This window comes from Akebia trifoliata, chromosome 2 (assembly GCF_017979445.1).
Source record: "Akebia trifoliata isolate Shusen 1 chromosome 2, ASM1797944v1, whole genome shotgun sequence".
Classification (NCBI taxonomy): domain Eukaryota; kingdom Viridiplantae; phylum Streptophyta; class Magnoliopsida; order Ranunculales; family Lardizabalaceae; genus Akebia; species Akebia trifoliata.
Window position 1 is genome coordinate 25,936,101 of NC_141376.1, and position 26,924 is coordinate 25,963,024.

General features: G+C 36.1%; 1 protein-coding gene across 7 annotated transcripts; it reads right to left on the bottom strand.

Annotated features, from left to right (window-relative positions):
* Nucleotides 1-6,447: 6,447 nt before the first annotated feature.
* Nucleotides 6,448-26,842, bottom strand: LOC147409985 (uncharacterized). 7 transcript variants are annotated; one of them, XR_015175550.1, is made up of 10 exons: nt 26,392-26,842; nt 26,034-26,306; nt 25,856-25,926; nt 25,663-25,762; nt 12,749-12,906; nt 10,436-10,541; nt 10,229-10,354; nt 8,997-9,147; nt 7,411-7,486; nt 6,448-6,803 (listed from the first exon to the last, which is right to left on the bottom strand). XR_015175550.1 is itself a non-coding variant. In XM_086432177.1 (9 exons), the coding sequence occupies exons 1-8, from the start codon at nt 26,581-26,583 to the stop codon at nt 9,013-9,015; spliced, it is 1,161 nt and encodes a 386-aa protein (XP_086288303.1). In that variant the 5' UTR covers nt 26,584-26,842; the 3' UTR covers nt 7,078-7,486; nt 8,997-9,012. The 7 variants fall into 7 exon arrangements, 5 of the variants coding, with proteins under 5 accessions (XP_086288303.1, XP_086288302.1, XP_086288305.1 ...); XM_086432177.1 differs by lacking the exon at nt 6,448-6,803 and having other exon boundaries at nt 7,078-7,486; XM_086432178.1 differs by lacking the exons at nt 6,448-6,803; nt 7,411-7,486 and adding an exon at nt 7,521-8,034.
* Between the last annotated feature and the right edge of the window lie 82 nt (nt 26,843-26,924).

Sequence of the window (26,924 nt, forward strand, 5' to 3'; positions counted from 1 at the left end):
ACAAAAAAAAGAATTTAATTAAGAAGAGAGAGAGAGAGAGAGAAATTAATTTTTTTATCATATTTTTTAAATTCAGATCTACTCATATTTATAGATATTGAAAAGGTTCCAACATTTTTCAAGAGGTATAAATCTAGGGGTGCCAATAGCATTAACCAAGAGGTATACAAACATTGGGGGTGCAAAAAGCATTAATGGGTGTCACACAATGAACCAAACCATTGCAACTTTAGACCCTCGAAACCGAATGACATCCCAAAAAATGGTATTAACTCATCTAATGAGAAAAAAAATTTATGCTCATAATATGTTATTAACTCATCGGATCAGGTTGTTGATCTCAACATTTCTATCCATAAGGATCGGATCAGGTCCGATCCTTAATCCAAATTCCAAACCATACTGTATACTTCATTTTGGATCTGATCCAATCCGTTCATAGTCAAAATGTGAAACATAATAATTACATAATAAACCACGTGGTATGGATGTATTTCTAAATTCACCTTGAGTTTCTTGGTTATAATATCTTAATGCCTTCTCACCCTGATAAAACGGCAAACTCAAATAGTATTGATCAACCATTCAAATCACCGACAATCCATGTAAGAATGTCGAGATCAACAATTTCTAATCCTTGATATCAATGATTTGAATGGTTGATCTCAACAATCCATGATCAAACGTCGAAATCAAAAATGTCTAATCCTTGATCTTAGTGGTCGTAAAAGGTCAATCTTGATTATTGAAGGAAACGTTGATCTCGATCATTTGATTTGTCAGTCTCGACAATTTGAATCATCCATCTTAATGATTGAAGGGGATGAGTGAATAAAGAAAAAGTTTACCAATTAGACTACCAAAATACCACCACAGAATTATGGGTGTATTTAGAAAGAAATCCATCTATTAGGATTGGATAAAGTTATTTTTTCCTAAATTCTTTCTTTTACCAACAAACTAAACCTTTTGTGGACCTGTCCTAATTCCTAATTTTCTTAATGCGCGAGACAAAATTTTCAAGACCTACATCCCACGTGTAATGCAGATGCAAATATGTTGGCAAGCACAAATATTTATCATCCTCATCAAAGACTTACCTCAATCAGTGTTTCTTACATATAATTCTATTTAAATATATCTTATGTTATATTATATATATATATATATAATATATATATATATATATATGGGAGCGGTTCAACAGCCCCTTATGGTGCCCCATATGGTGCCACGCATTTTTTGTAAATCATTTTTGATGGGGTTACAAGTTTTGGAATAGGCTGATTTTTTGTGAGGATGATCTCTACGGTGAAGAGATCATCCTCATAAAAAATCAGCTCATTTTGAAACTTCTAACCCTAGTTTACAAGTTGAAGAATCGTGGAACGTCCAATTTTTGTAAATCACTTTTGACGGAGTTAGAAGTTTTGGAATGAGCTGATTTTTGGTGAGGATGATCTCCTCATCATAGAGATCATCCTCACAAAAAATCAGCTCATTCCAAAGCTTGTAACCCATGTTTTGAAAAATGAGTGGCACCATATGGGGCACCATGATGGGGCTGCTGAACCGCTCCCTATATATATATATATATATAGGGTCGGATTCGTAGACACATATTGTGACTCACATTGCGACACAATGTTTTATCTTATATGGACAAAAATGTTTGGAATGGACTGATTTTTCGTGAGGATGATCTCTATGGTGAGGAGATCATCCTTGCCAAAAATCAGCTCATTATGAAACTTCTAGCCCCATGTTTACAAGTTGAAAAATTTTAGACCGTCCAATTTTTGTAAATCAATTTTGATGGGGTTAGAAGTTTTGGAATGAGATGATTTTTTGCAAGGATGATCCCCTCATCAAAGAGATCATCCTCACAAAAAATCAGCTCATTCCAAACCTTTTTGCCCATATAAGACAAAAACGGTATCACAATGTGAGTCGCAATATGGGTCGTAGGAACGCTACTTATTCATATATATATATGTTCATTCATGTGCTTTTTAAATATTCTCACTCAACCCCACAATATGAAAACTATGATTATGTCAAAATGAACAAAATACCCAAAATGACCCTCCTAAGAAGTAAATTATATTTTGGACTACATTTTTTGGGTCTAGATTATAAAATACCATTTGTAAAGGAAAATAATTGTGCAATGATCTTAAACCTATACATGCTCAAGCCGACTAATTGGTACCTGACACAAATTAGCTTATGAGGCCAGATCAGCTTATGAGGCATTATCCAGCAAACAGGGCAGGTCAGAGCAAAGACCTCCTTAGCCTGGCTAGCAGGACAGCATAGCAGTAAGCAAAGTTAGTCCTGCCAAGTAGGACAGGTCAGGCCTCGAGAAAATCGCAACACTGCTGGGTGCATGTAAATCCCAGAGGGGATCTCTACAAATAAGTTCGATCAATTAAGAATATACCAATTAGGTAAACAACCCCGTAGAACCAGCAGAAATCCCATGATTGCAGCCTATAGAGGGGGAAACCCTAGGGCTTAAGTAGGGGGTTAAATAGCACTATTGAAAGGGGGGACTAGAAAGATCTAGAGCGAATCAGTACTGATTACTGCTCCTTTGCTTCTTTAATTTGAACGTCGGAGTGTCTGTAACAGGTACTAGACCGCCACGAGGAGGAAGACGTTAGGAACGACTTCTGTGTCTACCGGATTTCGACTGCACACAACTGGCGTCGTCTGTGGGAACACTAGTAGCAAATTGATTTTAGTCGAAATAATGGTGAGATCCACAAAAACAAACGAAGTCAATGAGCCCCTACCAGCAGCTTCGGCCACAGACGCGCAGCTTCTAACGATGATGGAGACTATGAGAAAGTAGCAGGAGATGTAGAAGAAGATGGACGATTTGATAGAACAGAACCGAAACTTGAATCAGCGTCTTGACGATCGACAATAAGCGAAACGAGATAGCATGTCGAAGGATCCTCAGGTGGCAAGTAAGGATGGCCATGCCTCTAGTACAAAAGGAAGCACGCTGTTATTAATCCCTATAGGGGAAAATAGAATAGAGGTTGCTATGGCAGCTACTCAAACTGAACCCGTAGTAGGTTTAACTCGAGAGGAGGTTAGAGAGATGATTAAAAAAGAGAAAGAAATGATGAAGAGTGTCAATATGAGCACAACAGCAGTGCTAACCGTTCAGGAAATTCAAAAGTCTCCCTTTTCAACAAAAATTTTAGCTGAAGAAATTCCTAAGAAGTTCGCGCCACTGCAATTTATCCCTTATTTCGGGACGAAGGACCTAGTGGAGCATTTGTTTCACTTACGGTAGATGCTCGCATTGTAGGAAGAGAAAGAGGGGTTAATGTGTAGGTTGTTTCCTTTGAATTTGTAGAGAAACACTTTGACATGGTTCCATAAGTTGCCATGTGGATCCATTAGCTCATTTGAAGAGCTCTTCACTCCTTCGTTGTACAGTACACTAGCAACAAGAAGAGTGGAGGAGATGTTGATGCCCTACTTAACATAAGGTTGGAATCAGGGAAGAGCCTCAGGGAGTTCACCCGGAAGTTCAGGGAAGAAGCAATGTCACTAAAGAGTTGTGACGAGCGAACGGCAATAATGGCGTTCAGAAACTCCCTACCCTCTAACTCAGGGTTATATAGATCCCTAGTGAAGAAGAAGCCAAAGACTTTGAACGAATTGTTCGAGAGAGCGAAAAAATACATCCATGTAGAAGACGATCCTTGAAGCTCAGTAGGAAAGAGCAAGGTCATACACTCTATGTAAAAGCCTAGCAAATAGCACCAACCGCAGCGGCAGGACAGAAAGAGAATGCTCGAGCAAGATAGAGAGATCGATAGCTAACCAATACTGATTATTATTCCTCTGCTTCTCTAACTTGAGCATCGAAGTGTCTGTGGCAGATACTAAGCCGCTTTGAAGAGAAAGGCATTAGGAACGACTTCAGATCAGTGCGAGTTGGGACCATCAGAGCCGTCCACCGAATTCCGGTCGCACACCATTAAAATAAATATGATTAATTGTATATTCAAATTAAGAAAAAAGAAATAAATAGTAGAATCTAACATCATTATACCGACAAACTCTAAGCATTTTTAAATAAGGACAAAAATCATACTGATGCAATTATAAATATAACAATAAAACAAGGAAATAATTGAAATTATGAAAATTGTACGTCCATTTATCGTAACCCCATGATTGAACTTGTTATTCTTGGGTTAAAGTGTAGGTCATGCTAATGTGTTCCACGTTAACATGACCTCAATGCGATCAATTGAACAAAATGTTCATATTTAAGTGATGGGGTGGTGGAGGTTGTTCTACAAATCCTATGTCAACACGAGTCCAATGAAAGTGATGGTTAATCAATCCAAGTTACATGGAAGAAATAAAGATCCAGTATGATTGACCTCCAATTTTGACGTTCCTTTCTAAAATTAACTAAAAGACTACAACTGATTCAGAGCAATGGCGAAGGAGTTTTGATTAATTGGAGATGCATTATGATGCCCACTTAAAAAAAGCAACAATAGCGATGACGTGATTGTTGATGCATTATTTGAGTGGTTCATTGTGCTTGCTTTGTCACAAGGCTTCCTTCGTATGTTTGCTCTTGAAAACGATTTATGCGGATGAAATTGTCCAACATTGAGACATTTCAAGGTGGCAAACATTAAACATCCCCCCTAAATGTATGGCCAACTATAATTGATTCAAAATTATTATTATTATTCTAAAAAACCACTCTGTCGTGCCACCACTTGTCACGCATTTCTTAGATCATAAAAAAATGATTTAGTTTCCCCTGGAAGGCATGTTAGCAGCCATGTATGGGATGTGTCACCTTAGAATGATACACAAAAACTCAATGGTCCAGATATGTTACCAACTTATTGGATCGGATCACCCATCAGATCTCTACATTTGGATCCAATTCATAACAATCGGATCAGGTTCTATCCTTAATCCATACTTATATTATTGGGCTTCAAATTTTGGATTCGCAATTCTCGGTTCACCAATCTAGAACGAACGTGGTTCATAAAGGCAGTTTTGTGGAGGACGTTTACTTAAAGGATATTTGTGGAGGGATTTATTTTTAAATAGTCCTTAAGTTTTGCACGGTAGTTTGATAGGACATTAAGTAAAAAAAAAAATTTCTTTCTTAATGGACCCTCATTATCGACAAACTCGCCATTTTTTTTATTTACTATTGAGATCACCACTTTTTATTTATTGTCAAACTTAACGTTTTTTTATTTAATTTCGAGTTCACAATTTTTATTGTCGAACTCACCACTATTAACTGTCGAGTTCACTACTTTTTATTTACTATCAAAATCAACATTGGTAAAACCCACCCATTTTAATTTTCGAGTTTTTTCAACTAAAATACTTAGAAAGATCAACTAAAAACTTGAGATAACGACTTGTTTAGATGATTTCAATTATAAAAAAAACCATTCTTGATTGATTTCCATCCAAAAATTAAGGGGGGGGAAAAAAAACTCTAGATTTTTACATACGTTTTCAAAATGTTTGAAAATCCCCTTAAAAATGACTTCTTCCTTCTTAAATCCTTTTCGATGGAATGGAGTCTCCGAAACTCAATTGAGATGTCAAAAATCCTATTTTTTAGAGGAAAACAATGAATTCAAACATCTAGGTCATTCAATCCTGAGAAATATGGGAGATGAGTTCCAGAGAATATAATATTAAGAAAAGAAAAGAAAAATTTACTAAATGAACTATCAAGAGACCACCCAAAACTTAGGGATTATTTAGAAAAAAATCCCTCCACCAAGATCTTTTAAGTAATTTTTCTTTATTTATATTAATCTCCTAAACATGAGTCAAGGACAATATAGGATAATATATCATCAGTTTAGAAACACAGGATATCTCTAATATTGACCGAAACCCAAAACAGGGTTATCTCTAATATTGAGCAAACCATTTGGGTATCTCTAATATTAATCGAAGAAATAGCCTGGTTTCCACGAACCAACCTGAAAACCAATTTGCTTTGTGCTGATTTGTGGTTCAACATAGGAAGAGTGAGTCCAATAACACAGATCCAGGCCATACATTACTAAATCTAACATGATCAGATTTTGGGTATAATCTAACCCATTATAGTCAGAGTCAAACTCCAAGACTTCAAGTTTTACTAAACAAGTTTGGATTCCAATGACATTTGTTCCATTCACTAAATTTGAATAAGTTTGTGAAATTTTCATTAACGAATTCTTCAGAGGAAAATTAAAATTTGGGAATTATACAAATGAGCTTTTCGACTTCTTTCCAAAACCCATCATCTTATTCTACCTCCCTAAAAACTTATTTTGTTATTAAAGTTTGAAAATATTATCATGTTTGGTGATTTATTGATAAAGTCATTGATTCATGGATTTAAGCGGTTGTTCATACCCTCCCTTACACATAGAGTATTAGAAATTTTTTAAGAAAAAAACAATTGGAGAATTTTGAGACTATGCTGCTTTCCAAGACCCACATCCAGCATGTTATGCAGATGCAAACATATTGGTAATTTCATCATTATCAAAGCCTTGTGCCATATTCTTTCATTCAATTTTATTTAAAGACATCTTACGTTTTTTCAAGTGTGTTTATATTAGTTAAGTCCAGCTTACCCATAAAAACTGTGTCTTCGTATTCACTCTCAATACGAAAATCAGTGTATATGATCTCCTTTGCAACATATTAAGATACATATGTTGATATCTGTTTGGGATCACTGCCAGCTTCTGTTACTTGAAATCTAAGAAGCAGGAGTCCTGAAAATCGAAGTTTAGAAGTGCGTTTAAAAACTGGATGAAGTATTGATCTATGTGCAGAAGCTGTAATATTATGTCAAAATGACTATGATGCCCCCTTAAATCTAAAATGAAGCCCCAAAAATAACATAATATCAACAACAACAAAAAAATAGTTTGTACAAACATATTAAGAAAAAATAATAAAATACTGAACCTAAAACCAGTATACTTAGGGTAAAATGCAATCAAAATGAAAAAGATGGGAGGTCCAAATCATGTTACATTTAAGAATAAAAGATTATTATCAATTAGATAGGCTTGGGTTTGCTTAGCAAAAACAAAAGAAAAGGAAGTGAAAACTTGGATTAGTTTTGAGTTTAGTTGTATTTCTAAGGAAGCTTGTGAGTTTATATTAGCCCAATGGGTTAAAGAAATCAATCATCCGGTTCTATAAATAAACTAATTTCTGATCCAGTTTAGCTTGATTGTTGGTCTCCAACATCAAGCCAAAATGAAAATGGGGGAAGTGTGCCCACTAGTAGTAAAGAAAGGTTAAAAGCAAGCTCAAGATCAATTTGGACCCATTAAACTCAAAGTAACTTCATATGTTATCATATTTACTTACATTTTTAGCTGCAGTGCTGAAAGCTTCCCTATGGCTGATATCAGGATTATTGGCTTTGATCCTCTGAATCTCTTTTCTGCACTCCAAGTTTATACAAACAACTGTTATAAAGTTATTATTTAAACTTTCATTACTAAAGATACAAAATGTTCAAGTGGTCACCAACTGTTTAAAAAACTGAACCTAAAAGCATACAATAACAAACTCCAAGCATTTTTAAGGACAACAATTATAATCAACCAATTACATTATAATAACATTAAAAAGAGCAAAACATGGTTTCATGTGTAACAATTTCTATCAGAGTACCAAACCCAATTGAGAGTAAGAAAATTTGTAAGCGAATTTTCTCTGCTCACTGCAATCTTTGTGCTTGTATTTGTTATTCTCGGGTTGGAAAATGTAGCAGGCTGACTCATTTCCACATAGAATACCTTCGAAATGGGTAGCTGGGCAACAAAGTCGTGGTTAAGGTATTTATCTTCATTAATGAGAAACAAGGAGCTTGTTGTTCAGGTTGTCTTCAACTGAAAAACTAAATTCTTTGTCCCATAAAGATTTCAAGCTCTTTCACCACCTTAGTATTGTATTTGTGCTTTCCAAGCTGTAACCGGATCCATTGCACTGCAAGAATAACTTGAGCTATTGAGATCAGGGGCGGAGCCAGGATTTTCTTGTAGTGGGGGCAAATTATGGTTAGTTGTATAGTTAAAGAACTTGAAGATAAATGGTTTTAAGGAGAAATTCAGAGGTTTTTGTTTACAAGTTGAAGAAAAGGACATTTAGGTCATTTCCAATTAGTATATGAGAAGGCCCAGTCAAGAGGCAATGTCATCAACAAAAAATTGAAGGGGGGGGGGGGGGGGTCAAAAATTGGAGGGAGGTGAGGGTGTGGGGGCAAATGGGGAGAGAGCTGAGGGAGTGGGGACAAATGGGGCATGTAATTAGTTGAAAATATAACGGTGTCTCAAAGTTCTGTGGGGGCAATTGCCCCCACCAGCTCCTTACTAGCTCCGCCCCTGATTGAGATCCATTGCACATAGATACCAAAAGATACATTTTACAAACAAAAAATAATGAAGTACACACTAGAGAACTTTAGAAACTCAAAATTCCAGAAAAAGAAAACAATTGTGAGAAAGAAAAAAAAAATTTCAAAACAATGATCAGGTCATATTAGAAAAATAGTATAAAAAGCTCCATTTTCAGTAGTAGAAAGCCTTACCTTACACAAAAATGGGAGAAAATACAAGAATAAAATGTGCGAAATTAATCAAGATGGCAAGAATAGGGTTGAACTCTGAAGGAAGGAAATCTTCCTAGTGATCTAACAAAATGAATAAATAACTCCATTTTCAGTTGATTCTCACAAATTGGATCATAAGTAAAAGAGAATGTGAGATCAGATTTACCTAAAATTTCAAACCTTTAGAAATATGTTATTTTGTACAAACAAAGTAAAGCTTCAAAGGAATGAAAATCCCAAGTACAATCAACTGAAGTGTTCATAATGGTTACAAGGAACAGTGACACCATCACTTGATATACACAAGAGAAAGAGAAATCAAATGTTGAGATATACTTACATGATGGGTTTTTTCTTTATTTCTTATGCATTCTAGAATCCCGAGAGTTGTGCTGCAAAGGAGAAAATGGCTGCCTTGGCGAATCCAAACCATTAAGATCTATCCTCTCAATCAAATTGCATATCGTGGGGCTTGATTCTGTCTTGTTTTCCTGCATAAGATACATGTAAAATAAATCCAGAAACGTCAAGTGTCAGACCCACGGGATCAAGTCAACTATAAATCCAACCCAATAAAACCAATTTTTACATGTTTCGGATTAAATTCAATCAGCCCATTAGAACTCCATCTTTTTTAACTTTTGTTTCTATTTGATCTTATTATTTCAGGTTGACAAAAAAAAACCCATTATTTATCAGAACAATTACAAAGGAAATAAGTAGGAATTGGCCCCAAAATAGAGCAATGCTAGAGTGACTGCGCAGGACACTGCATTCAACACTGAGCTGACATGGAGGTGTGCTCAAAACCATAGAATCTTCATTCATATCTCGAGGAAAAGCATGGTTCTAGGCACGCCTCTACGTCAGCTGAGCGTCAATCACAGTGCCGTAGGAAGTCACTTCAGCATTTTTCCCAAAAATACCTTCCATAATTAGAGTCGTGCTGAACTTACTAAGTTGGACACTGTGTTCAACACTGTGCTGGTGTAGCAGTGCACAGATAACCAAAGATTTCTTTCCTTGAGATACAACTTAAAAAATCTACAGCGAACACAATGTCCAACGAAGTCAGTTCAGCATTTTCCTTAGTTTTTGGTTCAGTATCTAGCGAAACATCTGAAGTAATTACCGATGAAAATAAAGGGAGCATAAACAATATTATTTAGGTCATTAGTGGAGGCATGCCTAATGATATATTACATCAGCTCAGAAAGACCCAAAATTGGGTGACAAATGGTTGAAGGAATGATCTATACAGAATGAAAACTCTAATGATGCTTGGTTAGAAAAAATCTATCATATCAGGGGCAGAGCCAGGGTTTTCTTTTAGTGGGGGCAAACTTATAGTTCATTGGAGGGCAAGGGAGCAAAAACTGGAGGGAGATGAGAGAGTGGAGGCAACAGGGTCAAACGGGGCATATCAGTAATTCAAAATGCAGGGGTATCTCAAATTTAAGTATAAATTCAAGGGTATCTAAAATGCCCAAAAACGTTGAGCGGGGGCAATTGCCCCCAATGTCTCCTTACTAGTTCCACCCTTGCATTATATTACTATTAATATGATCTCACCTTTGCTGAAGTGCTGCTCGTTTGCTTGCCTCCAGATCCTTGGTGTTGCCTTTCTCTGGTAACCTTCCTCAATAATCTTTTATTCTCATCATCCAATATATTATTTTCTTCAAACAACATTTTCACCTAAAACGTAAAACTAAAACGATTAGATTATGTAAAAGGATGATATGAGACCTCAACATACAAAAAACCATTAATACTTACCTCCTCCTCAGCTCTGGTAAGGTTAATCCTTAAATGTTCCTTGTCGTTCTGCAGTGTTTTTACTACAGCAGCCAATGCTATACAATTTTGAGCTGATGGCCTCAACCTATGACAATTAAAATAAATGGTTCAAAATATTAGATTAAGAGGAAAGAGAGTTTTTTATTTTGTTTTTCTCCTTTTAATATTTTGAGAGATAAGCTAAGTTCGAACTTGTAACCTTAGAGGTGAGATGCTGTCCACTTATGATATTGGTTCAAGCTGAAGCCATGCAATGATTATATAATTGATGCATGATGTATTTTGGATGGGGTATTGCGTACGATAATGTAAATGTGGCAAAATTATTGATAATAATTGTATTTATGCATCATATTTATGTTTTTTAAGGGTAACTTTATTAAAAATCCGTAAACAATGGCCTTCAAAGAGATCAAGGAAACCTACATAGAGAATTACAGAAAGAAAAAGACGAAGAAAAAAAACACACGCAGCTAAATGCCATCCTTACAAACAAGCTCCCACCTAAAAACAAAATCCTAGAAAAATAGGCCTAGAGATCATATTTATGTTATTTATATTTAAGAAATAGCATATTTTGTGAAATATTATATATTTAAAATTTCTTATTCTCATCCTTTTTTTTTATTGATTTACAAATTATTTCTTCTCAAAAAAGGATAGACCCAACCCAATATTTAATTGAGAGCATATTTGGTTCACGGAGTTCTACTGCTAAGAGTTAGTTGGACTTTTGAATTTCAATTTCTGAAAGTTGGGAGTGAGAGTCTAGTGTTTGGTTATCTGTGAGAATTCACCCTGCAGTAAAAGAGAACATGAACACCAATATTTCGTTAAGAGAGACCATGCTTGGTTGGCCTTAAAGCCTACTGAAGGATCTACACCATTCAATCCAAGCATAATCTGTATTGAAAAATAAAATACTGCCAATAAGAAAGTTGGTAGTATGTCGTCTTCACACACAAGCTCCCGCCCAAAAATTAAGTCCTTGAAAAATATGCCTAGAGAGCATATTTATGTATGTTATTTAAGATTTAACAAGCTCCAATACTTTGTCGATATAGACTGCTTGGTTGGCCTAGAAGCCTACTGGCTACACCAGTCAATCCAAGCACGTTCTATATTGAAAAATTAAATACTTTGTCAATAAGAAAGTTGGTTAAATGTCATCCTTACAAACAAGCTCCCACTTAAAAACAAAATCGTTGAAAAATAGGCCTAGAGAGCATATTTATGTTATTTAGATTAAGAAATAGCATATTTTGTGCAACATTATATTTCAACTTTCTTATTGTCATCAATTTTTTATTGATTTAGAAAATATTTCTTAGCAAAAAATTACAGATCTGATAGATATTTACTTGATATAAACTGTAAACTACAATGTTTATTGCTCTTTTTGTGGTTTTACATTGTGCCAATTAGTGATGCCCAAATTCTATGATATACATTTTGGATCCTATGACCCAAATAAAACCTTAGCCCAAATGATTGTTAAAATTCTATGATTTAAAAATTGAATCCTAAAACTCAAATTTATAATTTGAAACTTACTAATGAAAAGAACAATGGATGCAAATTTTGGGTGAAAATAGTAACTCCGTGTGTATTTTCTTTTCTTTACTGAAGCTAAATCTAACAAAGAAAAATAGTGAGCATTTTTTTATTAATTAATTCATCACCTAAAACAAATGAAAAGAAAGGCAAGTCCATCCACAAAATTTGCAAAATTGAGAATCAAGACAATTGAAGATATATGGAAGTTTGTTCATTTGAAAATGAAGGAAAGTAACTGAGGACAAGAATCATCCCAATTGTTTTTCAGCCTTCCCAGACTATTCAAGCGATGATACATGACATTGAATTTTTTGAAGAGGATATTTTGTCTGTATAATTAATCTATTCATAATTCATTTTGCGATTGCCTAATAGATTGCCTTGTGATAATTTGTTATTATTTGCACAAGACCTTTACATTAAATGATAAGATATGGATCAATTACACATGTTTTGTCTTTTTGGTATGCTTTTTTATATTATCTAATATTTTGAACACATCAAGAAATTTTTTTGTGAATCTTACAATTCGATGGATAGAATTCCAAGTCAAATTCAATCCCACTTCAGAATTTTCTATCCAACTCGATTCTAACAAGATTGGTGTTGTATCTTAATTCTTGGCTATGGTGTGATTAAGCTCAATTCCATCCCTAACTACCACCAATAATAGTAATAACAACAAAACTAACAATTATCATCAAAAGAAGAATGAGGTGAAGGAGAAAACCTCACCGTTCCCAAATCTTAAGCAATCTCTGACACGATTGAACTTCACAATTAGCCTCTAAGAAAGCATGTGCACTTGTTTCAACCCCATCTTTGTCAATTACTAAAGCAATCACGGAGTCAAGTAATTGTCCTTCCAAGGTGGGCACAACAGATGATTCATCCTTCAGATTAACCAAGATATACGTTAGTCAGCCTTTCCTCAATTTAACGTATCAACTAATTCCAAGATAATAAGCCCATTTGGCCTTTTCTTTATCACTAAGAGAAAAGAACAGAAAAGTAGTAGAGAGAGAAGCAAAGAGCATGAATTACCTCCATCTTGTACTAATTAAAGAGCAAGCTCAGTCATAAATATGTATTCTTAATTTTTCATTTGAGTGGTCAATTTACCAAACTAAGCATAGTTCATGGAAAGCTGTTAATGTAGAAATCGAAATGGAGATATGCAGAAAAAACAATTCATACAAAGGCAAACTTACAATTTAATGGAGTTCTACTTATCAGATAGTACAATTCATCCACAGAAAAAGGAAGATGTAAGAGTGAAATTTATTGAGCTTATATATTGATATAAAAGACAAGAATAATGATTTTCTAACTCACCTCTAACAAACTCCTGCACTAACTCTCCTGACGTGGCATGTGCAAGAACCATAGATTTATTTCCTCAGGATATACAACTGCACATGTTTATAGGGATGTGCAGTTGTGTATCCCGAGGGGAAAAACCTATGGTTCTTGCACTTGCCACATCAAGAGAGTTAGGGTGGAGTCTGTCAGAGGTGAGTTAGATCAAGACTCAAAAGGCAATTATTACTCACCAGTTGATATTTCATCTAATAGTCATCCTTGTAGAGTATCATATTTATCGCAATATCCAATTCATCTTTTCAAATTCAATCGTATTGAAATCATTGTCTTCCACTATGAACCCAAAACAGTATCACAAACCAATCCACCCGGGTAGGTAGAACACATCTAGGGGGTTAGAACCACCAATCAGTGGGTACCCCATTTTAACTTAACCAACAATCTCTAGAACTTTCTGAATCATTATTCAAGTTTTTTTCTTTTTTTTAAATGAGACAAATTAGATGATCACAATCATCATAGACCAGAGAAATATTTTTCATGCATCCATCCAATAGCAAGTAGGAATTATTAGCCTTGGCTGTGTTTCTCTTTTATCATTTTTGGTTATTAAAACTTTAGTCAACAAGAGTCCAAACCAAGAAAAGTGCAAAATAGAGGGAGAGTATTGTCAAAGTAGACATTGGTAAATGTGAATTTTAGTAAAACCTTTTAAAATATCAGGTAGCCTTCTCTATTAAAAGAAACAAATAATGCTTAGTTGATTGACCAAGAAAGGTGAGCAATGTCCATGACAATGGCACAAAGAAATCTCTTCACATAAGACTTATTTGAACACATTATTAATATATTTCATCTGCATATTTCGAAGTTTAGATTATTAGAGTATTTAGGGGTATTTTAGTCTTTACCCTCTTTTGTTGCTTTAGGCATCTATATAAGTCCTTTTTGTTATTTTTTGTAAACTCAATCTTTGGTAAATGGTATAGAGAGAGCACTTCCTCTCCTCTTATCTTCTTCCCTTTAACTTCTAAGTATTAACAAATGTAAAACCCTAAAATAGAGTTTTTTCTCTTGATTAGAAACTTAGCATAAGCTTAATACATTAGAGAAGGGCTAATAAATATGCCCAAATATGAAAAGATCAAAATACCCAAACAATTATACTATAACAAACACTTGTACTCTAACATCCCCCCTCGAACTCACGATGTGGCTGCAAGAACCATCGAGAGTTTGTTAAAAAGAAAACGGAAATGTTGAATGGTGTTAGATTTCGTGAAGAAATCAGCTAACTGTAAAGAAGAAGAAATGAAAGACAAAGTGATGTTACGGTGTTAAAGATGGTGGCGAGTGAGATGGCAGTCAATCTCAATGTGTTTGGTGTGCTCATGAAACATAGAGTTGTTAGCAATTTGAATGGCACTCTTATTATCAGAATACATAGGAGCGGGAGCAGAGAGAGAAACACCCATATCTGCAAGCAATCAGCGCAATCAAACGATCTCAACGGTAGTCGAGGCTATGGCGCGATACCCGGCCTCCGTGGAAGAACAAGAAACAAAAGTTTGCATCTTACTCCTCCAAGAAATAAGAGTCGCCTAGAAAAATGCAAAAACCAGTGGTGGACTTGCAATCTGAGGGATCACCAGCCCAATCAGCATCAGAAAGGCTCTAAACTCTAGAATAGAAGTGGAAGGAAACAGTAAGCTTTGATGTAAGATTCCCCAGAGATATCTAAGAATGCGAATAACAACAACCCAATGAATAGAAGTAGGACATGAGACAAATTGGCTAACGATGTGAACTGCAAAAGCAATATCGAGCCGAGTGATGGTGAGATAGACTAAGCTACCAACTATAGTACGATATAGGGTTGGGTCAGGCAGAAGAGAACCATCAGATGAAGTATACTGAGCATTAAGCTCAAGAGGGGCTTCAACAATCCAAGAATCAGCGAGGTGAGCCAATTGAATGATGTTAGAAGTATACTTCGACTAAGAGAGAAAATAGCCTTTAGAAGATGAGGCTACCTCGATGCCAAGAAAATATCGTAAGGTTCCCAAATCCTTCATCTCAAATTGGTGGCCTAACAAAAATTTCAATTGAGAAATCCCATCAGAGTCATCCTCAATCAAAATCATATCATCAACATAAAGTAAAAGGATGCGGCCAGCAGAAGTAGCGCAAATGAACAAGGCAAAGTCATGAACATTAAAGCAGAAACCAAGTGAACCTACCACTGTAGAGAACTTTGCAATCCAAACCCTAGGTTCCTGTTTGAGACCATATAATGCCTTCCTGAGTCTACATACTTCACCATGATTATGGAACACACCAGGAGGAGGGTTTATGTAAACTTCTTCAGTCAAATCCCCATTCAGAAAGGCATTTTTGACATCTATCTGAGAAAGATGCCACTGAGAAGTAGATGCAATAGCAATCAAAGTACAAACAATGGTCATTCTTGCTACAAGAGCAAAAGTCTCCTCATAATCAAAACCATATTGTTAGGTGAACCCCTTTGCAACCAGCCTAGCCTTATACCTCTCAACAGAACCATCAGACTTGGTCTTGATTTGGTAGACCCAACAAGAACCAATAGCGTGCTTGCCAAGCAGAAGTGCTACTAAATCACAAGTTCTTGTTTGATGTAATACAGAAAGTTCCTCATCCATAGCCTGACACCAGAAGGGGTCAAAAATAGCTTCCTTGTACGAAGTGGGCTCAGATAGACTACAAATAGATGCTAAAAATGAAGAAAAACTTGTAGAATAACATGAATAGTCAGCAAGTTTTGGAGGAGGATTACAAGTGCGTTAAGGATAGTGAGAAGGAATATGATCAACATCTATAGAGTCTGTTGGGGAGTCCGTCGGGAGAGGATTAGTACTGATAAAGAAAACATTCGTGTTCTTGTGAACATAAACGTTAAGAAAACGAGCAAAAGAAGTAGGATTAAGTATAGGAGTCTCAACCTCAAAAGCAACTTGGTAATCCGAGGAGGGAGGAGGATGGGCACCAAAAACTTTAAAAGAAACAAAAGAGGGAAGTGGTAATGTATGGGGTGAAACAATTAGTAGGCAATAGATTAACATCATCAAAAAAATGATCAATGCATATGAGATCTAACTTGGTAAAACTCTGAAAGTTCGCGGGAATAGAAAAGAAAGGAATGTGTTCTAGGAACACAACATGACGAGAAACATACAACTTTTGTGCACTGGGATCAAAACAACGATAACCCTTCTAGCCCTCACCATAGCCAACAAAAACACATATAGCAGAACGAGCAGATAACTTGGAGCGGTCAACATGTGGTTTAAGAGTACAACCATAAACCCTCAATGAGGTATAATCTAGGGCTTGACCATATAACCTCTCAAATGGGGAAATTCCAAAAGTACAACCAATAGGAATCCTATTAATTAGATGAACAGCAGTGAGAACTGCTTCACCCCAAAACACACTAGGAATACTAGTAGAAAGAAGAAGTGAGCAGTCTCAACAATATGTCTATGTTTGCGTTCAGCAACACCATTTTGCTCGAGAGTATCAGTACAAGAACATTGATGAATGGTCCCATCGGAGGCAAGAAGATTAGAAAAATTGTTAGAAGTGTATTCTCCACCCAAATCACATCGAAAACATTTAATAGTGGCTGAATGTTGCATTTGGACAAGTATACGAAAAATGTTAAAGATGTGAAGAAAATCATAACGACGCTTCATGAGATACACCCAACAATAACGTGTATAATCAATAAAGGAAACATAATATCGGGAACCCCTTTAGTAACAATAGAGGCAAGTCTCCAAACATCATAGTGAACTAAATCAAAAAGAGCCTACGAAATTGAGATACTATTATTAAAAGGTAAGGTAGAAAATTTAGCAAGTTTACAACCACTGCATGAAGAAATGTCATGAATTTGCAAATTTCCCAAAACATTAATAAAGGTTAAATAACTAAAACGAGAACTTGAAACATGTCGAGGCGAGAGTGCCATAAGTAAAAAAGGAGATGAAGTAGAACAAGGAGAAAAGAAGATAAATAAACACTAGAGGCAGCAATATCAGGAACATAAAGCTTTTCCAACAAGTATAATCCCCCCTCTCTATGGCCTGTCCCAATCAACCTCTACGAATGGGAGTCCTACACAACACAAGAGGTAGATGTGAAGTGAACTAAATATCCAAAGTCACATAACTGACCAACAGAAGTAAGATTCAGAGTAAATTAAGGAATGCAATAAACATCAAATAGAGTCAAACGAGAAGTGACAATGGAACTGACACTTGGTAATGACATAGAAGTGTCATCAGCAGTCATAATAGGAGCAGAGGATGAAGATGGAAATAAAAAAGCAAATAATGAGGAATCATATGTCATGTGATGAGAAGCTCCTAAGTCAAATCCCAAGGTAGACCGAGATATACCTGAGGGTGTAGATGACGACAAACCTACATATGAAGAAGATATGAAAGCTTGAGCCTGAGTGGAGAGGAACTTCTGGAATTGCTTTGCAGATCCTGACAATGCAAAAGTGGACGCTGGAGGATCTCTAGGAGAAGGGACAATCATGGTGGCAAGTTCAAGAAGAGAGGCAGCTATTGCAGTATGATATTGTTTGGGCCTTGAAACATGTTGATACTAAGACTAATGATGTTGAGGTTGCTGACCTCGGATAAGTAGCATAGGGCATTGAGCCTTGCAATGGTCTTTCTACTAACAAAAACCACACACATCAATGCCAACTCTCGATCTATATCGATTCTGACTCTCCGTACTGGGAGGTGCCTTAAAAGGAACTGTCAAAATAGCCTGTGTGGGTATAGAGAGAATACCCTTACCAGATTGTGACTTGAGGCGCACCTCTTCAGTTAGAAGCTTACTAACTATAGAATTAACAAAAAGAAGAGGGTTCCGATCGAGAATGGAGCCACAAAATGCCTCAAAATCATCGCAAAAAGCCATAAAATTTTGAACAAGTCGCTGCTCCTCTCTATAAGTCAAATAGGGTTGTAAGGAACTAAGAGCAGTAGACTCAGGGAGAGCCAACTGGTCCCAAAAGTACATCATTACTAAATAGAAATCTTGAATATTCTTATCTCTTTGTCGAACTACACTAATATTTGTCTCTAACTGATATCGTTTGGCAAAGTTGGATTGAGTATACAACTTGACCAAGTGATCCCAAATTTCCTTAGTCGTCTCGTATTTGACTAGTTGGGTACCAATTGTTTGTTCAACAAAATTATTGAACCATGTGATAATCTTGGAATTATTGACCTCCCATGTAGCCAACAAATCTGGATATTTTATATCTTCTCTATCAGTGAGCATAGTCATAGTTCCAGTAACATATACCCACATCTTTTTTCTTTTCAAAAAGTTTTTCATCATATAACTCCAATAAGGATAATTTTTTCCATCAAGTCGAACACTAACAGATTGAAAAGAATCATCTCGTTCACTAGACATGGCAATCCAAAGAAAAAAAACAAATACAGAATCGAACAAGAGTTTGATGCTAAAACAACTTTCAAAAGAAAGGCGTAATACCATGAATCTTCTCCCTTGAAGAATTTTTTATCTGCAAAGTCATAATCTAGTGTGTTTGATTGATTGAATCGATCTGCAAGAGTGCAAAAAATCCTAGAATCTGAAGTGAATATGAAATTTATGATCTGCAAAGGTGCAAATAGCTCTAGAATTGTTATACAAAGGTCTAGCAGCCTTAGAATCTGAAGTTTTTTATCTGTAGAGGTGCAGCAGCCGTAGAATCAATCTACAAAGGTGCAATCTGGTCTGTGAGGGTATAAGCAGCCCTAAAATCTGAAGTTCTTGATCTAAATCGATGCAATCAATGTCCAATCTGAACTGTGAGAGTGCAAACAACCCTATGATGGAAGCTCTGAGACCATATTAACAAATGTAAAACCTTAAAACAAAGTTTTTTCTCTTGATTAGAGACTCAGCATAAGCTGAATACATTAGAAAAGGGCTAATAAATATGCCCAAATATGAAAAGACCAAAATACCCAAACAGTTATACTATAACAAACACTTGTACTCTAACACTAAGGTTTGTCACTCTATCATGGTATCAAAGCGTTGATTCTAGGGCTCTTTTGTTTGGTTCTTTTCATCACAGAAGCCGTCATTAAATCGATTTGAATCAAATTGCAGCAGCCAACACAAAATTTATTTCATTGATTGCAGCAACTCAGCATTCTAATCGCATCAGCAATAATTTGTTTCATCGCAGCAGCCCTAATATATTCCATTGCAACAACCCTAATCTATTCTTCGCAGCAGCCCTACTCGTTCCATCAATTGCACCAGCCCATGGTTTCATTCTTATCGAATTCAAGATTTCAACAACCCTAATCTATTTCATCGCAATAGCCCAAATCTACTTCTTCGCATCAGCCCTGCTCATTCGATCAATTGCACCAGCCCATGATTTGCATCAACGTCAAGATTTCAGATTCTCTATGATAGTTTAATTAAAGTTTCTTCAGTTCGATTAGCCTTCTTGGTCTCTATAGATTCTGAGTTTTGGGATAATTTTATTTTTTTTGCATTAATTTTGACTATTATACCGAGTGATAGAGACAAAACGATTCGCTTTAGTCTATTAGTGTGCGTTTGGATGGCAAAAACTACTCTTATTAGAGTTATTAATGAAAAAAAAAAAATTGGAAGGAAAGAAAATGTGGGGATATATCTCTGGTTCTTCAACCATGCCCATTGATAGAATAGATGCAAAATATGAAGAATTGTTGGCTATGTTGGAAGTCAATAATTGCAAGATTATTACCTAGTTCAACAATTCTGTTGAACAATCTATTGGTATGCAATTGGCTAAATATGAGACAGCCAAGGAGACTTGTGATCATCTAGCAAGGTTGTACACACAGTCCAATTTTGCTAAGATATATTAATTAGAGATAGATATTAAGGTATTTTGACAAGGAAACAAGACCATTTAAGAATTTTTCTCAATCATGACAGATTTGTGGGTCTAGTTGGCTCTTAAAAAGTCAACAAAACTTAGTTCCTATAGACCCTACTTGGCTTATAGAGAGAAGTAATGTCTTGTTCAATTTTTGATGGCTTGTTGTGATGATTTTGAGGCACTTTGGGACTCTATACTCCATTGCACTCCTCTTCCTGTTGTTGACCCTATAGTTAGTGAGCTCTTCGCAGAAGAAGTGCGTCTCAAGTCACAAATAGTGAAGGGTCTCCTTCTTATCCCTACTCAGACTATTATGGCAGCCAACCACTAAACCACCCTCCACCACGAAGAGATCCGGAGTTAGCATTGAAGGATGTAACTTTTGCAAGCAGAAAGAACATTGAAAGTCCAATGTCCTAAACTTATAGCAGTGGTCAACAGCTCTAACACCCCCAGTCACAACAACATCAACAGCATGTTCAGAGACCTAGATAATTCCATACAGTAGCAGTGGCCCCACCTCTGAGCATTAGCACAGTAGTTGCATCATCCATTGGAGATTCTTCGACCTTCGCCGCTACTCGCTCTGATATTGCCTCACAATTGCTGCGTTTTCTCTCTTCTCAGCCTTATGCCTGTACTACCTCATCCTCAGCAGGTTTGTCATCATCTCCATTGTCAGGTATATCTCATTCCACTTGGGTTTTTTAATCAGGTGCCTCGCATCATATGACACGTGATTCCTCCCTATTTTCAGTTTTATCAATATTTTCATCCCCTATCTTTGTTTTGATTGCTGATAGCACTTCTATGTAATTAGCAGGCATTGGTTCCATTGTCACTCCACACATGACTATTTCTGATGTATATTGCATTCCAAAGCTTGTTTTAAACCTTATATTTATTAGTCAATTATGTGATTCTAGATACTCAGTTCATTTTACACCTACTTGCTATGTGTAGGATACACACTCGCAGAGGTTGATTGGGATAAGCCGTACAGAGTGGGGACTTTATTTGTTGGAGGAGCTTTGTGTTCCTAGTTTTGTAGCATCTAGCCTTGATTTATCATCTTTTCTTCTTAGTCCCACTTCTTTTACTTTTTATTTGTGGCACTCTAGTCTTGGACATGTCTTTAGTTCTTGTTAAAATATTTAGCTTTTACTGGTGCATTAGGAAATTTTCGTTCTCATGATATTTCTAATTGTAGTGGTTGTCAACTTGCTAAATTCATTACTTTGCCTTTTGGTACTAGTCTTGTGCTCCAATTGATCTTATTCATTCTAATGTTTGGAGACCTGCTCCTATTGCTAGTAAAGGAGGGTTCAAATATTATGTCACCTTTATTGATGATTATACCCACTATACTTTGATCTTTCTTATGAAACATCGCTTTGAATTTCTTCAAATATTTGAAACCTTTTGTGTTCATATTAAAACACAACATTTTACCACTATACTTTAGAGGTCATTTGGTTGGGGAATATACCTCTGGTAGTTTTGATAGACTTCTTGCATTGGATGGGATCATTCATCAATCTTTTTGCACAGATATTCTCGAGAAAAATGGTGTTGTTGAACGCAAACATCAACATATTGTTGAAACTGCTTGCCCCCTACTTCTTTCTGCTAATGTCCCTAGTATGTTTAGGGGTGAAGCAGTCCTCACTGTAATTTACATTATCAACAGGATTCCTACATCCCTTACTAGTGGGATCTCTCACTTTGAGAGACTATATGGACAGGTCCTATTTATGCTTCTTTGAAAGTGTCTAGTTGTACATGCTTTGCTTTAAAACCTCATGTTAAGCGCACTAAATTATCTTCTCAATCTGCTTTATGTGCATTTTAGGATTATAGTGAGGGCCAGAAGGGATATAGATGTTTTAATCCTGTTGCTCACAAATTGTATACTTCTAAACATGTAGTGTTTCTTGAGCACATTCCTTATTTTTCTATTTTTGCTTCCTTACATCATTTTACCAAGTCTGATCTCATAAGAATTGATCTTTTTGTTGTTGATATGGACATTTTGCCTACTTCTATCTCTTCTACAGATTATAATGTTTTTCCTCCTCTTTCAGCCGACTATGATGCTCCTGAAGATGAGGATCCTCCACCAGTTCTTGCTCCTGGTACTAATTACACAATTGTTTCCTTTCCTAAGACGTACATTCGTAGGAATACAGTTGTCTCCTCTACAGGTACTAATCCTCTTCTTCTAACTGCTTCTCCCACAGATTTTGAAAATGTTGTTCCCGCTCTTTCTTGTCATCTTTAACATACTCGTAATCCAACTCCTAAGCTTGCTAATTATTCTTGTTATTCTGCTAACTTTTCTTATTTCTTAGCATCTATTCGTAGTTTATCTGAACTCAACTCCTATAAGGAGGTTGTTCTTGACCCTCTTTGGCTACAGGCTATGGATGAGGAGCTCAATGCATTACATAAGACTAGGAGGCTTGGGATTTGGTACCGCTTCCACCTAGAAAACGTCTTATTGGTTCTCGTTGGGTCTACAAAATTAAAACTAAGTCTGATGGTTTAGTTGAGAGGTACAAGGCTAGACTAGTTGCACAAGGGTTTACACAACAATTTGGTTTTGACTATGAGGGGACCTTTGCTCCAGTAGAAAAAATGACTATTGTTTGCACCTAAATTGCCGTTGCGTCTTCTCATCAGTGCGCTCTTTCTCAAATAGATGTGAAGAATGCTTTCCTGAATGGGGGTCTCACAGAAGAAGTTTACATGGTTTCTCTTCCTAGTGTTCTCCGTCATCATACTGAGGTTTGCACTCCGCAAAGTGTTGTATAGTCTCAAACAAGCTCCTCAGGCATGGTTTGAGAAGTTCTCTTCTATTTTTGGTTCTCATGGTTTTCACCTGAGTAATCATGACTCTGCCCTCTGCGTTCGTTGCACGTCTATTGGTCGTATTGTTCTTCTTTTGTATGTTGATGATATGATTATGACTAGGGATGACTCTGATGGGATTGCACAGTTGAAACTTCAACTCCATCAACAATTTGAGATGAAGTATTTGACCTCCCTTCTTTATTTTCTTAGCATTGAGGTAGCATCTTCTTCTAAAGGTTATTTTCTCTCCCCATCCAAGTACACTACTAACATCATGCGCGTGCTCGTTTGACTAACTATCATATTGCTGAGACTCCTCTTGAGCTCAATGCACAGTATACTTGTTCTGATGGTTCTCTTATCCCTGATTCGACTTTTTATTGTACTATTGTTGGTAGCCTGGCTTACCTTACTATCACTCGGCCTAATATTTCCTATTTTGTCCATATTGTCAGTTAGTTTGTTTCGGCAACTACTTATGTGTATTGGGCTACAGTTCTCCGTATTCTTCCTTATCTCCATGGCACCATTCATCAAAGTTTATTATTCCCCCCCCCCACTTCTATTCTAGAATTTAGCAACTACTCAAATGTTGATTGGGCTAGTGACATTTCAGAACACAAGTCCACTATTGGATTTTGAGTTTTTCTGGGTGACTCTCTCATCTTCTGGAAAAGTAAGAAGCAATCTGTTGTTTCTCGGTCCTCTACAGAAGCCAAGTACCATGTTATGGCCTCTACTACTATAGAGAGAGTTTGCTTGCATCAGTTGCTTACAGATATGGGTGTTTGCCCCTCCACCCCCACTCCTATGTATTGTGATAATCGGAGTGCTATGTAGATTGCCCACAACTCTGTATTACACACCAAACACGTTGAAATTGATTGTCATCTTACTTGTCATCATCTTCAACATAGGACTATCTCTTTGCCCTTCCTCTCCTCTTCTTTGCTGCTGGCCGACTTCTTCACGAACTATACATCGCTTCCGCTTCCTTCCTAAAAAACTCTAGATGTTACTTGTTGCCACCTCGTGAGTTTGAGGGGGAATATTAGAGTATTTAGGGGTATTTTAGTCTTTAGCTTCTTTTGTTGTTTTGGGCATCTATATAAGTCCCTTTTGTTATTTTCTATAAACTCAATCTTTAATAAATGGTATAAAGAGAACACTTCTTCTCTTCTCTTCTTCCCTTTAATTTATAGGGTTTGTCACTCTATAATAGATAAACTGTAATAGATCCTAAGAGCTCATCATAAACCTACCAAGGATGCTATATGCTGCGTAACGTCAGGGAAAACTTGGGATTAAGGAGATGGAAAAGGGAAAGGACATCTGACATTAGAGTGGTTAACAAATGACTGATAATAAAGACATGATGGATGATAATAAAGACATGTAGGCTTTTACAAACATTATATCGGAATAATAGAGGGCTCCAAATGACCAAGAAGAACTGTTAACTGGGTTGGAAAACTCAGGTGTAGCTATTTTTTATACATTTTATGGGTACTGGATTGGAAAACTCGGGTGCAATTATTTCTGGTACATTTTATGGGTAATGTAAGAACTTTTTTATAAGTTACAGGTAATGTAAGGATGTCGATGATGGTGTATTTTGGCAACCAATTCTATAACAAAAATTTCATCAAACCATAATATTCAAATGCAGAATTTCTCAGTGAGTTTTGTTTGTTCCCCACAAATGAAAAAGAAAAGTTACAAGCCACAGCCCTACCATTGCTTCTAAAGGTCTAAAATCAACATTTTTGTTGAATCCATTCGGTATATATGCTAAAGGGACTATCTCCTCTAAGTTCTGACTTATGCGAGTGTCCATGTTTACATGTTCTATTAACATCCAAGTTCTAGAAAAAGGCATTGGTGAAAACTATTCTATTAGTTGTATGACTTTTGATTATGGAAAGAAAAATTCTTCTTTTAAAAAAATTTAATATGATTTTACAAGAAAAACACATGTATAGCTTATAAAATTAAATGCCTTTAGTAGTGCACACTTAGCTAAGTGGTAAGACGTATAGAGGCTTGCTCCCACGTCCAAGGTTGAAACCTCCTTGAACCCATACTTCTTATACTAACCACTAACCATATTACCTGTCCTAACCAAGCATTTACCTATCAAATAAAAAAAATTAAATGCCCGATAGACATATAGAAGAAAACTTGCATGTACAATTAGCAACTAGTTTCAAAGATCAGAGAAACCCATTCTATCCCAACTTAAAAGAAGTCTTCTGGAAAGTCAATAGAATTAGAAAATATCACTTAATTGCAGTTAACTCCATTTTAAAAAGTGCCAAATAATAAATTCAATCTAATATCAAATTATCTTAGCACCCTCTGTATACAAATTGATGGGAATGATGTGAGATTACTCATAAAAAAAAGATGATATCACTCACTAAAAAATGTAAAAATCGATAGAATATTAGCATCAAACTCTTTTGCCTAGAATAATGTAACAAACACAAGATTTGAGTTTAACACTCACAAGCGTGGAGACAAGTATATGTGACTCTAGATTTTGGTCCTCTGTCCTCAACGAAGAACATTGCCAAGAAGGAAAATAACTATCATCACATCCTTGCAACCTATTTAACATAAAGGATGATTTAGGAGCACAAAATAAAGAAAGAAAAAGTTCATAAATGGCTAATACGATCGATACAGGACACCCACTATACCTTAAACATTCAAGCTCATCGATCCTCTCTCTTAGCAATTGCAACTCCTCAATCGCCTTTTTCTTGTTAACCTACCATCAAATCTCGGAGATAACCAAATTTGTTAAATAAATAAATTTTAATAAACACTTAAATAGGAAAATTCGAAGAAGAAAAAAACCAATAATAATAATAATACCATGTGAATCTCACAGTCATGTTTGTATAATTGCAATTCTTCTGTGAGTCTTCTCAATTCATCCTCTGCTTCAAGAACACGGATCTCGGCCACATTTGCTCGTTTGTCAGCTTCATTCACAAACTCCATCAATGCCTCTCGATCAAGTTCATAGAGTGAGCACTCTTTCTCCCACCGTGAACACTGTTTCAGAAGATCAGCACACTTAAGCGACAATTGCCGATTCTCCTCAACAAATTTCTTCAAAGCTTGTGCATTCATACTCACTTCGGACTAAAAATCAAAAGAGTAACAAAATGTCAAATAAAATAAGGAAAATCTGAGAGAAAAACTTGTAAAAAAAAATTGCCAAACAAACCCTAGATCGTTCAATTGTTTCGTCTTTCTCCTTCAATCGAGAATGTAGAAGGAAGTACTGATCCAAGAGACGTTTCCGTGCTTCTTCGGATGCTTGAAGCTTTAATTCCAATGTCTTTGTAGACACAGGGAGACCTAGAGAGTACTCGATTGATTCTTTGATGTAATCATCAATTTCTTGAGGAAGATCCATATTTCGATCTTGAAATCGTGAATTTTATAGCCTGTCTCCCTTCCTTCAAGAGGAATTTCCTCGAAACACTACAAACTGAGAAGATCAAGCATCTATTCTAGAAATCGAAGATTTGGTATTGAATACGATTGCTGAAGAAAGACAATTCGAAATGAGGGAAACCCTAGAAATAGAAGAAGAAGATCGAAATTGAGAGAGATTTCTCGCAGAATTGGGGTTTGGTCGGAGAGAGAAAAGGGGGAATAGCCGTTAGATTAGAAATGGGGTTTTAAATTTTAAAATCTGGTCTTAAAACTCGGTATTGCACTGACAAAGACAAGTTGACTCGTCCTAATCAACTC